General features: G+C 37.4%; 2 protein-coding genes and 1 long non-coding RNA gene across 12 annotated transcripts in view; 2 read left to right on the top strand and 1 right to left on the bottom strand.

Moving 5' to 3' along the window:
* IMPG1 (interphotoreceptor matrix proteoglycan 1) overlaps nucleotides 1-5,231 on the top strand; it is a 124,565-nt gene extending 119,334 nt beyond the window's left edge. Inside the window, exon 19 of the mRNA XM_082474038.1 lies at nucleotides 324-5,231. Within this exon, the coding sequence (XP_082330164.1) occupies nucleotides 324-401 (78 nt within the window). The 3' untranslated portion in view covers nucleotides 402-5,231. The remainder of the gene's footprint in view (nucleotides 1-323) is intronic.
* The window catches only part of LOC309666676, a 314,729-nt gene that overhangs the window by 125,526 nt on the left and 174,000 nt on the right, over nucleotides 1-15,203 (top strand). The gene's annotated exons all lie outside the window — the stretch shown is intronic.
* MYO6 (myosin VI) overlaps nucleotides 4,853-15,203 on the bottom strand; it is a 141,579-nt gene continuing 131,228 nt past the window's right edge. For 6 of the 10 annotated variants that reach the window (XM_082474155.1, XM_082474157.1, XM_082474156.1 and 3 more), the window contains 5 exons: nucleotides 14,742-14,845; nucleotides 13,168-13,299; nucleotides 9,901-9,927; nucleotides 7,220-7,438; nucleotides 4,853-6,689 (listed from right to left, as the gene is read on the bottom strand). In XM_082474155.1, the coding sequence (XP_082330281.1) occupies nucleotides 6,490-6,689; nucleotides 7,220-7,438; nucleotides 9,901-9,927; nucleotides 13,168-13,299; nucleotides 14,742-14,845 (682 nt within the window). In that variant the 3' untranslated portion in view covers nucleotides 4,853-6,489. The remainder of the gene's footprint in view (nucleotides 6,690-7,219; nucleotides 7,439-9,900; nucleotides 9,928-13,167; nucleotides 13,300-14,741; nucleotides 14,846-15,203) is intronic. The other 4 variants (XM_082474160.1, XM_082474158.1, XM_082474153.1 and 1 more) reach the window with 1 other exon arrangement.

Here is a 15,203-nt window from a genome sequence, read left to right on the forward strand (position 1 = left end):
ATTAGGAACCACATTTCACATGAGGAAGCAGCTTAGAGTAATGATGTCTGCTATGGTTGGAAGGGAACATGTTGACTTTGATTCACAAATTATTTGCCATCCCTGCTTCAAGAGATTGATTCAGTCTGAGAAGATTTAAGAAGAATAGTAGGTTTAAGAATTCTTAGTAGGTTGTAAAGTTAGGAATCTTTCCCACCTTTCAAAGAATATATCCTAAATGGCAAGCATATTATCTCATCTACCAGCAGAGGTAATATTGGAATGAACCATTGGTTTGACCTTGGGTGACATTTATTAATCTCTTAAAACTATTTCTCTTCCAGGTAACCAGGAAAAGAAATTCTGAATTACTGACTGTAGGACATGAAGAATTTAACCATCAAGATTTGGAAGGAAATTAAAAACTGAAAATGTACAAATTATCATTTAATCTATCGCAAGAGAGATGGCTTGCTTTCTCAAGGAAAATTATATCCACTCTGTCAAAATTCTGAAAACACAGGCAGGCATATCCACTGGTCATCGATATCCAGGCATGTAGTCAACACTGAGAACCAGGACACATCACATTTCAAATACAGAAGAGTCATGTACTTGAAGACCAATAAATTCTGAAAAAAAAAGCAGCTTATTATCAAAACCAAAAACACCACCAGTAAAATGTATTTTGGCTATTCCTCAGTGATAATCAAGGTGATAGCAAACTAGCTCTGTGTCCAGCTGCCCTTAAAATATTGTTCACAGGTCATTTACAACAAGTGCAACTTATTATTTGGGGGCAGGGGGTGGGATATACTGGGAAATAAAGCTCTTCATGTTAGAATGCACATAAAAGATGATTATGTATGCAAGGAGGTGCAGGATGAATGCATATAGTATGTAAATTGTGGTGAGTTTATAGATGCCCCACACTTCAGCGTCTGTAACTCACATGCCCCTTCAGTTCTTAGGCCCACTAGTTTTATACGAAATTCCTGCTTACATGGTGGATAATTTTGTTGCCAATAATTTCTAAGTTGTTCCTTTAAAGAAAAGAACTGGGATATACATACCATGGAAAATCTTACTCTTTCTTGTTACTGCATAAAGCTATTTTAAAGAAAGATACTATATTAGGGGGAAAAAAGTGAGGTTGTACTTTGTGACATAACCAGTTCCTGTTTCCCACCACGGATGAACTATGTCTTCTTCCAATTTGATAGCTTCCTTGAATACTCCTTGACACTCACTGTGGTGTGTACATAGATAGACTGGCATCAAGGTATTCCAGTTCAGCAAGTTTTTACTGTGCTATTTAATGAAAAACAAATTCCTCCATCTCTCTTTCAAATGCTAGACTATCAAATATACCTTAATTTCAATAAAATACGATAAGCACTATATCTATATAGATTTATAATGTGCGTGTTTACTAGATATCCCCTGCATTTGCTTTATAGATTATGATAAATGATTCTAAACGAAAAAATCACTTATGTTGGCCTCCCAAATGCATAGCTTTCATCCCTATTCCCATCCCAATTGTCCCCAGAGTGAGGAGCTATGATATGGGACAAGGGCTTTGTGTATGGTGATAAAGTGCCACAAAGCAAAGAATGGTGGCAAGAGGTGCACCTGCTCACTTCCGTATCCTTGGGACTCCCCAGAGGAAAACACTCTTGTTAGAGGCATGACAGGCCAGCCAGAAGCATATGAGAAAAATTCCATTGAGAGAAAATGAAAATCGAATGCTATCACCTCCCCAGAATGCGCCCTCCGTCGCCTACATTTCAGTTGCGCTCTAACTGCTGCAGAGAATGTAGCTTTTGATGAGGAGAGAGAAGGAGGCAAACACTTCATCTTCCGTGGGGAAGGTCCCCTTTGGAAGCAAGTGTCTCTCACTCTTTGGACCACCCACTTTTTGGATTGGTCTTTTCCAACCAACCAGAGAAAAGCTGTTGAGGTTAAGATGGCCCGCATCTGCCTGCACCCAGAAGTCCCATCTGGATCATGGTAAGTTCCACACGAAGTAGCCTCTACACACCAGCTGTGTTTGAAGTCCTAGGGACAAGGACTCTTCTTTGGGTCCCCAGTTTTTACATCCTATGTCACCTCACAAACAAACTGGTAAGGGCCTGAGGAAAGGAAGCCACGATTTGGATTTTCTCTCATCTAGGCAAAGTGGCTCCTGCTTTTTCCCTGGATGGAAAACCTGCAGGAGTTTGGGGTCAAAGCTCAAGGATGCTTCAATCACCCAGGTTCCTTGCCTGTTCCTCCGCCACCTGGCACAGGGTTTCCAGGTCTGGTGACTGGACGAACTTCAGGATTCCAGCTTCTCCAATTTATTCCATTGGAAACAGGAGACAACAAGTGTAACATTTACAACTTTTTTGTTTATAATACCCCGTAACTGTATTAAAAGCACAAGAAGCAAGTTCTACATAGAAGCATTTATAATTTGTATTTCTAGTACATCAGTGTTTTAGGAAAGTATCAGATACACATTTTTAGGGAATGAGGAAAAATTAAGTAACAGATGCAATTAGATGAATTTTCAAAAGTGAAAAGAAAATGGCCAATTAATAAACCTATTTGGGGTTTGAAGGTTAAGAGTCTGCACAGGTATAAATTAGGATTAAAGATTTTCTTTTCGGTGTGCATTTTTTCCTGATTCTCTCTTGAAAAACTTTTTGAAAAGTATATGACAACCAAACTTACTTCATGTATTAGGTTAGTCATGCGGAAGGAAGAATACATTGATTTGACGTGAACTTCACTGTACTCAAAGATCTGGTCCCGGCACGGGTAGGCTCGACCTCATAAAGTATCACCACTTCATCCCTCCACGGGGCCTGTGCACAGAATGTCTACTGGCCTTCTCCAGCGTGGCAGTGTCATATCTGTATGCTAAGAATTTATACACCAGGCCTATCTTGGTCCAAGTTTAATAGGTCCATGGGTTTTGCTCTTATGTTACATACAATTCATTCTACAACTTAGCAAAGATCTAGGAGTGCTTGGTCACCTAAAACGCCGCACTGTTTTCAGCCTGGGGTGTAGCGTCTTCAGGGGGGCACCCCTTTTCTTTCTCTTCCATCCACTCTTCTCTTTCCTTATTGTTACAACCTTCCCCCATATCTGTCCTTATTCTAATTTTTAGATGTCCTCTGTCCTCCCCTCCCTTATTATATTCTGGAAGAAATAAAAATGCTCAATAATTGTTACTGCTGGTAACGCTAAATAGACAAAGGCCATCACATCTTCTGAAGATGGAGAGTGACAGGTGAGCAACCCTTCATCAACCCCCAGGGGCTACTCAAAGAAGTCTGCTTGTTTTGACTCTGTGCTCCACATGAGTAGAGCAAAGGCATTTCTATCTCTTTCACGGTCTAGAATTAAATTACTTGAGCTCTCTGGATCTCTGTTTACCCCTTCTGTAAAAGGAGTTAGGTCTACCACTAACACTGAAGCAATTCACTGATTCATTCAATAATATTTATTCTACTGATTCAGGTACTCTTAGGGTAGTTTAGGTGAAGAAACCAAAGATCTACCTGTTTGGATCCCCTGAGAACCACTGGAATAACCTGTGAATGAAAATATCTTTTTAAAAATCCAATGAATAAAACTACAAAATCCTCATTATTCCTCGTGCCTGTGAGTTTCTACTCTCTATGTTTCCACAAATACCACCCGCGTTCCACTTTTAAGATGATCTTTTCTTTTGTGATCTGATATGATCTTTTGTTTTGTTGTTTGCAGAACAAAAGGGTTCACTATGTTACTGGAAAGAATGACCTATAAAAAGTCACTGTAGGGAAGCAGAATGTGAGTTACAATTGAATGTCTTTTGTGTGGGCTTGTGCTCCTAAGTGCACTATTTTACTTCTTCCTCATATAATCCTTTGAGAAGGTGCCATCTACTCAACCTTACAACTAAGAAAACTCACTGTTCTCTTAATGTATGTACGTATTAGAGAAATTTTCTCTCAGTGCCTACCCATAGCTCACAATACGTATCTCAGATGTGTTAATGCGATTAGGAATTACATCATAATTGAATGTGAAAACATTTTGTTTTCTCAGTTCTAATATTTTATGTACATCTACCTTTGCAAAGCATACACTAAGGAAGGAACTGGTATTGAGTGAGACAAGCATTGAGAAGAATTAGTTCTTAATATACAGAATGCTCGCTTTAACTTCTAATTTTACATCTCAATTAAAATGACTGATTAAAATATAAACTGACGTTTGATTCATACCGTTTTCACCTAGTGTTTCTGGGTTTGATTGTGAACGTTGTAAAGAAGCTGCATCTACATTCTTCACAACACTCTCTCTGCTATTTCCCTTAAAGGATGATGGAGGTCCTAAGCTTCTCCAGCAAAGGGGCTTCTGTGTGTGCAGAGCTGTCATATGTAGGTGACTGTAAGTCTGTCTGAATTAGGGCAAGTCTCCTGGAGCCACAATTAACTCAGGAGACTACTTAAAATAAATACATTCTAGGACAGCTGTGTGACATAATTAGCAACAAAATGGCTTAAGACTGACTATAATTTTATCAGCTATTAAAGTAAAAAATTAAAGACCTGTAACAATGCCTTGCTGTGATATATTTCTCACAAATTCTTCAAAACTTTAAGTTCTCTCATTACGATAATTTAACCTGTGTGATTAGTTTTCCATCAAGTGCCTGCATGTATCTAGGACACACGTAAAACTGTTTCTGGAAACAGCGCTAAGGGCACAAGTCATTAAAAATCTATTTGGTTACAAAATTTTCTTCCAGGACTCTACTTGTTACCAGTTAAGAAAAAAGCTTATCATTCACTATCCTGTACAAATAAAAACACCAGTTAAAGGCGAGTGATAAGAAGAGGGAGAACAGGACATTTATTTTCAGTAACCAGACCGTCTGTCACCAAATCACAGGGACCAAATGACCCAAGGGTGCGTGAGTCTATGCAGTAATACAGCCTTAAAAAGATAATCACATTCACATTCTCAACAGTACAGACAGGACCATTTACTTTCTCTAACAGAAGATGATCGTTTGCACAGTATCATAATAAATAAATATCTCTATACTAAAACATATAATGAGAGAAGCAATTCTGAAAACAGTGCCCAGCTCACAAGCACTAATCCAATCAGCTGGGAAATACTTTCCTAACTGAGGTACTCTTTCTAGGGAAAAAAAAAAAAAAAAAAATCACTGGAAATTCATTTCAAAGGTTAGGGTCTTTAAACATCAGGGGAAAAAAAGTACAGAGAGTAATTTTATTTTCTAATTTTATTCTAAAATACAAACAAGACTCCTTAGGATTATGTCAACATAACTCCTTGATGTATGTTTGTTTCCAAATTCCTAATATGAAAGTCATAAATATTAGGCTTGAAACTGCTGACATTTGATCAAAACTAAACAGCACACAAAACCTTTTTTTTAATTATCAGTTACATGAAACAAGCAATTCCTCAGTGCAGGGTTTTTGAATTACAAGGCTTATAAAAGAGCTCTACAATTACCAAAATCTCGAAGGCCAAAAAAGACAATAGGAATTTTTTTAAAAAAACAAAGGTGTTTTGAAGCAGAATACTAGTTTAAATCACATGAAACAACTTGGACAAGATTCTGACACAAAATCACAACTGAGATGAAATTTAAAGAATATTTGAATTCAGTCCAGTTAAGCCAAACTGCCACCTAAAACCTGTTTCCTTTTCTAAATGAAACAAAGTTATCTCAGAACTTTCAAGCATTTAAATGATCTGAATTTCCTTTATTTGTCCATGGAATATAAGAACATATTCTTACAGCAACACTATGTGATAGAAAAGCAAAACAAATCTGTGCAGGATACTATGTACCTTCTTTATCACAGATTGCATCAAATACATCAAGGCTCTCTCCAGAATTCTAGAACTTCAGGTAAATTGCTTTACTCAAACTAAGACACTGCAAAAGAGGGGGGAAAAAATAAAAATTTCCACCTTTGATGGAAATTTCCATGAATTTCGGAAAAAGTTAGTAAAGAAAGTACACAGCTTTCAGATCAAAATATCAGTGCCTTGATCATTTTAAGTGCCTTAATTTTTGTATGAAAATTAAAGCTAAGTTTTCTTTATTCCAGTTATACGGTACTGTGCCATCCTTAAAAAGCAAGAATTCTGCATTTTTTAAAAACTTCTTTTCCTAAAGAACAACTACGATGGATTTAAGGTAGTCTGTTGGCAAAGAAGGAGAAATGTCAAGAGTCTGTCCAAGTGTAACAAGTATTACAATAATGAGAGGTCTAACAGTTACAGCTGGATACAGGAAAATAATTTTTAGGTCCCAAATTCACTACCATAATTAACCTTAAATTAACAAAAAACCATGATTAATAAAATCTGTTCACTTTGTATAAGTAATTCTAACTTGATCGTGGAATGGTTAAATCTCTGGGACACACTCCCTACCTAGTGCCATGGCAAGGGCTCCCAGCTGCAAGGCGAGTGCAATTTCTACTTTAACAGATTCTGCAGCATGGCCGTGGCATAGGTGGGCCTGGCCTGTCTGCTCTCAATTGCTTTCTGAAGATATTGGATGCCTCCACAGCGTTCCCAAATTTCTTCGAACCGTCTTGGCAAGATCTCAGCACCGCACTTTCGAGTCAGGCCTGTCTCTTCGAGACTCAGCTCACACATCTCCATGTCATCCTTACCTGCACAGATGAGACGTCAGAGAATTACTATACCTCCTTTCAGAACCATTTACTGTAAACTTTGTTCCTGAAATGTCTACCGATTCTTATAGATGTGAGGACTTCTAAAACCGTTTCCTTCCTCTAAGATGGAAATCTGCTTCATAAACTCACCAGAAACAAATGTGTCCTCCACCAAGTTCCATTTCAAAAGGTATTAACGATGCAGCTGACCAAACAAGTTACCGGGGTTCATAAAAATGCTACATTTCCTTAAACAACCATTACAAAGCACATGATATAATCAGACACCAATGAAAAGGTTCCTAGGACACAGACAAGTTTCTATGTGCTCTACAAGGACATAATTAATCCAAGCAATTCCCTATGGTAAAGAAGTCATCCTCAACTGATGTGACTTAACTGCAAAACTCCACGCCTCAAGCCTGACATTTAATGAATTATTACACTGTACGTCACACCATTTCATCCAGAGGGTACACAAGCCTTTTCTGCTTTATACATTTTTTTTCCAGGTGAACCGTACACACCGGCCACGAGGAGGATGGGTGGCTTGTCCGGATGAAGCTCCAGCTGCCGGGCAATCCACGGTCCATCAAAGTGGGCATACCACCAGCCCTTTTTCTTATTCTGCGGGTCCTTGTACTGGTCCGCAGGGCGGATGAACGGGATGCGGAAGAAGCGCTGTTGTCGGTTCATCTCCATCCCCTGCTGCCTGGCGGGGAGCTGAGCTGCCGGGTTCTGCTGAGCTGTCACAGAGAACAAGCAGAGTCATGCCGGCAGCCCAAGGGATATGGAAAGCAGCCTTTAATCCTAAAGTGCACCACGGATTTTTACAGAAGCAAAAAGAGGGGTTCCTCACAGTGAATCTAAAACAAAATGTCAATGTGAACTGCCTACAGATGAATACAATTCAAAGGGGGATTTCTTAGAAGTTTCTTCCCCTGAAGATGTTCCTGGGCATCGTAAACACAAACACACACACACACACACAATCACTCACACACACACACACACACACACACAATCACACACACACACACACACACACACAATCAGCCGCAGCAGCAATAACAACAAAAAGCCCCTAGCAGATTCCCACAAATGACTGCATCTGCACACAAAACTCACTCACTCAGCAGGAAAGCAAACGAGTATGATTTACTAGATTTATATTTTTTCCTCCAAAGAGTTCAAATGAAGGCTGCAGAATAACTTTTGCAGGACTATTTATGATGAAACAAATAAACAGTAATTTCACAAATCTGAGGGATTCTAGATATTTGTCGATTTAATCACAGGTTCTCAAAAAAGTGAAAGACATAAAAGTTTTCTCCTTTGCCAACTGATTCTGGGATTTTAAATGGCCAAGGTAACACAGATATTTTACTAATAAGATTTAGACAACTTCGTGACAACAACAACAAAACTGTAACAGTAAGCATGAACTTGCACTCAGATTTACTTCCTCTGAAACCAGACTTCTCTTGGAATAAAATCCACTGCAATAAGTGGAACGTGTATAATATTTGGTTTCCTTTGCCAATAGGAAAGAGAAATCCTTGCTTTTCTGCTAACACTGGGCATTGAGCTCATATCATCTCTTTTCCCTTGCTCAATTTCCATTACTAAATGGTTGAGTTTTGCTTTTTTTTTTTCTGAAAATATACAGTTCTCTGAGGCAATGACTTTACATCTTCAGGAGCATAATTCTGGTAAATCTGTTTAATATGCTCTATACTCACAACTTTAAAGGTGGACCAATCATTTACCGCAACTCAATTAAGAATCTCACTGAAAAGCTAAGCACGTCAATGAAAAATTATATAATATGTACAAGTCAAGGACAGTCACATGGCTTTTGTAAGACTTTCCAAGTACTGAAAGGATGAAATTACTCTTATTCTACTTTTTGCACCAATAGCAAAAAGCTTTATAGCAGCTCAATTTATTTCTGTGCAAACAAGAGAAAGCAAAAAGCAGTTAGCAAAGCTGTATATGCCTATGAAAGAAAGAAAGAGACCCAGTTTTGTTAGTGACTTTAAAAAGCCGTATCACCTTTAGCATGTTACCAGAGATGAGCTTATTCATCCTCTCGTTCCTGTTCCCTCAAAACAACTTACAGGTCAGCGTTTCCATTTCGAGTTTTAAAAACTACCTACTTTGCAGAAAATACACTAACTCAAAACTAAGACATTTTATAAAAGGATTAAGAAAAAAAAACCCTTCCCTCCATCTTAAGCAGTGAATTAGAACTCAGTGTCCTGTTGACAGAAACTTACTATGATACTGATGGCCACCCATTAGCGTAACCTACTTTTTTTCTTTCAAAATAACAATCCCCTGTAACTTAATATATTGGGTAAAATTTAGAAACCCAATGGAAAGTCTTGGATGGCTTCTTCTACTAATGTGAGAAATGAAATTGTATTCAGGAAGCCTGGAAATGAATATTCATCTGGAAAAGTACAAAGATACAGACGTTAAAAGCCTGAAACTAATCTTCTAAACAACTATTTCTTTCACATCCAATTGTTATCTTCAACAGTGTGAATAAGTTTCAAATTTTTAAGTCTGTAAATTACTGGAAGCACTAAAAAAAATCATGTCCAACCAGCTGGCAAATAAATATGGCCTTATATTCAAATCATTACTGCTCAACTGATTCTAGAAGAAATTCACTGTACACTAAGATGACTCAGAGCTTTTAGATGATCAAAAACTGTGCCTCATAGGAAGCTGTAAAAGTAACAGAATAATCTCCTCTTCCTATTAAGAGGTAGTCTATTAAGCTTGTGTACATTATCATACAAAACTCAAATCTCTTCGGACAGAAATGCTTATACCATCACGGTATTTGAAACCAGCACCTAAAGTTAGTCTTTACTCTAAAAGATCAGCTGCTTATTAAGATAGAGTTTTGCTACAATAAGAACTGGGTATACTCAGTTTAAAATGCTAGTTTTTTTAAAAAGGAAGTAATTTGATGAAATAACAGATTAATTAAATTTTGTTCTGCATGTATATTTTGGAGTGATCCAAATGAAAGTACCATCTCAAATGAGGTATCTTAGTACAGATAAACCAACATTAATGTACTACAATTCACCTTAAAATTGTAGCAAAACAATGTTTAGAAGAAGTTAGTACTTTATAAAGTATTTTTAACCCATCTTCCAGTTAGCTCATGAGTTACCACCCATTGACTTACGTGAATTGTTCAAAAATGGCGCAAAATCTGTGAACAAATATTTTATGTTGAAGAAAAGATAAAAATGCCAAAACTGTTAAATGAGCATTCTTCTAATTTATCATGTCTTCCCATCAATGGAGGTGGTGACTAACAAAAAGATACCCTAGCCACAGCCAAATACTCCCAGAACTACCTACAAGTAGATGCTGCTTTCCAGTTTTTTTTAAAGCTATTTTGATTATGTTTTTAGGACATCCTGCTTGATGGACATACAAAGAGGACCCAAATTTTAATTTTCAAACACAGTAATATCCAAACAAAAATGCAAAACAGTGACTTAATAATCAAGATGAAAGTACCTTTAAAGCACTACTAGAATTCTTGTAGGGGAAAAAAAAAGAGAATAAGTCATAAGTTCATTAAAAAAAGCTTTTTATACAGAGAAGAAGAAGCATTGCCACACTTCCATATACTCAGCATGTTTTAATTTCTTCACGTTGTCTTAAATCTTAAAAGTCACAACATTTTTATTTAGGAACTATGAAATAAAACTACTCTCCCAAGTCATTGTTTTAAGCAAGTAAATGTAAATCTTTACTGGGTAATTTGCCGCTGCCCCCAAAAATTATTTCTGAGAGCCCCTTTCCGGGGAAATGTAATGACGGTGTGCCCACCTAGTACAGCACACAGGAAAGGGACCTAAGCCTCCCGACTCCTAACTCTTGAGAATTTACCATACTTTGTCAATGGCTTGCTCTTAAAGGCAATAATACCAAGTTATATTTTTGTTAATCATAAGCTGTCATCATTTTATTTTCTCAAATTAATGAATTCTAATCCTTCTAAATTTTAAACTACAGAGCAGTTCCTTTTAAAGGTCAAGCAGCTGCACCACTAGGAAACCACCTAAAGTACAGAATTTTCTCAGGTGAGCCGTTAAGCATCTTGGTGCCCTTCGCCTTTCCTTTTACTGCACTCCTGTGTCAGAGTGAATTTTACACGACAGAAAAATAGAGAGAAAAATAAAAAAGTACTTTTCAGGGCAGAAGTTACATCTTATGCTGAAAATGACCCACATTCAAATTCTCTGGAGGCGACCTATATGCGGAAGCGTGCTCCTACACAATTCCTAATTTTGTTCATCCACCTGGATGGGGACCCTTGAGAAACTTTCTTCATCTACTCTGTTGTTCTTCCAAAAAGTACTTTAGGAATGGAAACAGTATAGGAACCAGTAAGGTAAGCCGCATGTTATTTGCTCCTTTTGGGGCAAAGTTGGATGAGCAAGGTACCAAAGTTTGGTTTGCTACAATAATGCATGAAATATTTATATATTCATTAAAAATGTGTCTACCGGGGACTTCCCTGGTGGTCCAGTGGTTAAGAATCCACCTTCCAATGCAGGGGACACGGGTTCAATCTCTGGTGAAGGAACTAAGATCCCACATGCCACGGGGCAACTAAGCCCAAGCCTGCGTGCTACAACTACAGAGCCCACGTGCTCTGGAGCCCGCACACAACTAGAGAGAAGCCTGCGCGCCACAATGGAGCCCACGCACTGCAACGAAAGACCCCACATGTCACAACTAAGACCTGACACAGCCAAAAATAAATTAATTAATTAATTTTTAAAAAAATGTGTGTGCCAAATATTACAACATTTATTTCTTTTTTAAAAAAAATATATTTATTTATTTTTGGCTGCATTGGGTCTTCGTTGCTGTGTGCGGGCTTCTCATTGTGGTGGCTTCTCTTGTTGCGGAGCACGGGCTCTAGGCACGCGGGCTTCAGTAGTTGTGGCTCGCAGGCTCTAGAGCGCAGGCTCGGTAGCTGTGGCGCACGGGCTTAGTTGCTCCGCGGCACGTGGGATCTTCCTGGACCAGGGATCAAACCCGTGTCCCCTGCACTGGAAGACGGATTCTCAACCACTGCACCACCAGGGAAGTCCTCTTTTTGTTTTAAGAAGTGCAATCACGGAGATGTATAAATTCTGAAACAGAACATAATGAAACCCAATCAGTTCAAGGTCATGATTAGAACATTACAGCTAAAGATTATAGCTAAAAAGAATAGCCTTTTGCCATTTTTACAAAACAAAGCAACTGTGGTAGAAACTTGGTGCAGACAGTGAACAGGTAATGGAATCATCCTGTCATCTTCATTTCCCAGAGACAAATTTTTAAACTGGAGAAGACAGTGGTGGTCACAGAAGATCAGTGTTGAGAGGGCCCTCCTCTTGCCATTTCTTAGCTGCAGGCAAGCTCACTGCTCTTGCAAGAGAGTTATATTCTGACTGAGGACACAGTCATTACTACTAATAACACTTCCCTTCCTCAATCTAATCTTTGCAACATCTTAGAAACACTAAAATTTCACCATTTAATTGACTTTCATCAAACACTGTTTTATTTGCTAGGAAGGAGGTAGGGGAGGCAAAATATAACCGTGAGCTCCTTTTCTAAGTCAGCTGGGGCCACGCGTGGCTAAGCTTTACCACCAATTGTCGGGAATATACCTTGTTCTAAAAAAAGATATTAAATATGTTGTCACCTTGACATTAGCCAGAATTAACCTAACAAATTGTGCCAGTAGCAAGTTGAATAAATGAAATTCCAATTATTGCTTTTAAGACTGAAATTACAACTCATATCACAGGTATTCTTAATTAATGTTAAAGCTAGTACTTGCTTTTACTAGGTTATGTCTATTCTGCTCTATTTTCCAATTTCAGGTATACAGCTTTGTCTTTTGCATAACAAAATAACAAAATTCATTTTTAGAATCTCAGTCAAAAAAGCAAATTCTGGCCTAGGTAAAACTCTGGTCTAAACCAAGGTATTATTTCTCACTTATATTTTCACAGTTTTATAATATTTGCAGTAAATATTTTTTCGTAGTAATCTTTACATTTCCACACATAAGCTTTACATATGTGTATATATGTGTATATATGTGTATGTGGAAAGAATACGTATTTACAGCATTATCATACAACTTCCTCAGTATAGACAAGATTATTCTTACCTCCAGAATTTATCTTAACAAGTAAATTCAATACTTTTAAACAAATATGACTTTAAAGATGTATCTAACAGAAATAATACTTTGAAAGATAAGCCATCATGGTTGTGTTAGATTCAGTGGACCCATAGGTTCTAAAGTAAGAGAAAATTTATATTGGACAATTTTACTCAAATACCTTATGTACAGTTACATGTAATTATATACATATACTTTTTATATACATATACTTTGGAACACTCAAAAGTACAGATTTGTTTTTACCATAATCAGTAACAGACTTTGGAGCACGTTGCTCTGTTTCAGTATTTCTCTTCTTGTTCTTGGATTTCCAAGCATGATACACTTTTAGTCTCCTATGAAATTCTTCTCTGCAAGCTGCCAGGAGCTCAATATCTATCAATTACACAGAGAGAGTAAACAAACAAACAAAAAAGGCAATTAACATCCTAATTTAGTTGTCTAGCATAATTATCCTGTGGCATAAACATATATTTTTTTAACATCTTTATTGGAGTATAACTGCTTTACAATGTTGTGTTAATTTCTGCTGTATAACAAAGTGAATCAGCTATATGTATACATATATCCCCATATCCCCTCCCTCTTACATCTCCCTCCCACCCTCCCTATCCCACCCTTCCAGGTGGTCACAAAGCACTGAGCTGATCTCCCTGTGCTATGCGGCTGCTTCCCACTAGCTATCTATTTTACATTTGGTAGTGTATATATGTCAATGCTACTCTCTCACTTCGTCTCAGCTTACCCTTCCCCCTCCCTGTGTCCTCAAGTCCATTCTCTACATCTGTGTCTTTATTCCTGTCCTGCTGCTAGGTTCATCAGAACCATTTTTTTCTTTTTTTTTAGATTCCACATATATGTGTTAGCATACGGTATTTGTTTTTCTCTTTCTGACTTACTTCACTCTGTATGACAGACTCTAGGTCCATCCACCTCAAAGAACTCAATTTCGTTTCTTTTTAACATATATATTTTTAAATGAAGATTTCATTTTTAAATTAACAGTACAAAATCAAAAGTAAACTAATTATTGATAAAGATGAGCACTTCATTGTAATACTATCTTTTACACTTACAGAGCATTTTCTTAAACATTATTACTACCTTCAATCTTTCCTCCACGCAAGAACCCTGGACTAAATAGGTCTTTTATAGATGAAGAACTTGAAAAAGGAAGGTTAAGTCACGTGTCCAAGGTCACAGACCACGACAATAGAATAAGAAGTCACTGTGTTCAAACACAAGCTAGATTTACATGCACCACATTTTTTACATGTGTAATTATGCAGATAAACTCAGTGAAGAGGGAAAGAACACAGTGAGGCGTCCTGTACGATTATGACACTTGAAGTCCCAGTTACGGTGTCCTGAATTCAAACACTGTGATTTATACGTGAACAAAACTGTGTGGGATTCTCTGGACACAGCCTTTTACTCTGTTCTGTTGGAAGAAAAATAGCTTTAAAAGGGAAGGACTCCATTGCCATTTCATAGACCAAAAGAGTCTGATATATAGGTATTTAAATATTATGAATAACGTTGGGAGGGTCAGTCATTAATATAGCCCAAACCATAATTCCTCTATGCTTTTCCTCTCTGGCCTATGCAAGAGATGGGCAAAATGAATTTAGCTTAATAAGTATGTCTTTCTTTTAGCTTTGTGAATAAACTAGGTCTTCATTTCAAGGCAAGAGTAACAAAGAGAATGACTTAAACTAATTTATATGAAAAAAATTCCCATCCCAATCTAGGTATTTAGTTTATATTACCTGACAGCGATAGAGCCTTCCCACTTTTCATCCTCCCCATACACTTACCACAAGAAGTATTGATGGTATCACGTAGTTCTGCATATTTCCATTTACTAAGATCGTATTTCTTGGTACCAGCAGCCGCCTTGGTGGCTTGTACAGCAGGGCCTCTGTAATTATTACACATTTTTGCATATTTAAACTTAGAAACACGAATGAAATGTTGACTAAACAGGCAAGAAAGTGAACATAAGTTTGAGAACTGGAAGTAATTACTGCAAAAACATATAATAATTTTTGTATCTTTGACAGATGAGATTAAGAATGGTGTACTATGGGATGCCCAGGTGAATTAAAATTTTCCAGCGCATCATTCAACAGCCATATTAGATTTTCAATCAGAACTTCTGATTCCAATATTCTAGTACCATGGACTTCCCCCAGGCTTCAGTTTAAATCTTCTAACTCATGGATATATGAACATCAGGACAATACATTTACATATATTTCTCAAAATCAAAGCTACAG

This window comes from Balaenoptera physalus, assembly GCF_965194825.1.
Source record: "Balaenoptera physalus genome assembly, chromosome: 9".
NCBI lineage: Eukaryota > Metazoa > Chordata > Mammalia > Artiodactyla > Balaenopteridae > Balaenoptera > Balaenoptera physalus.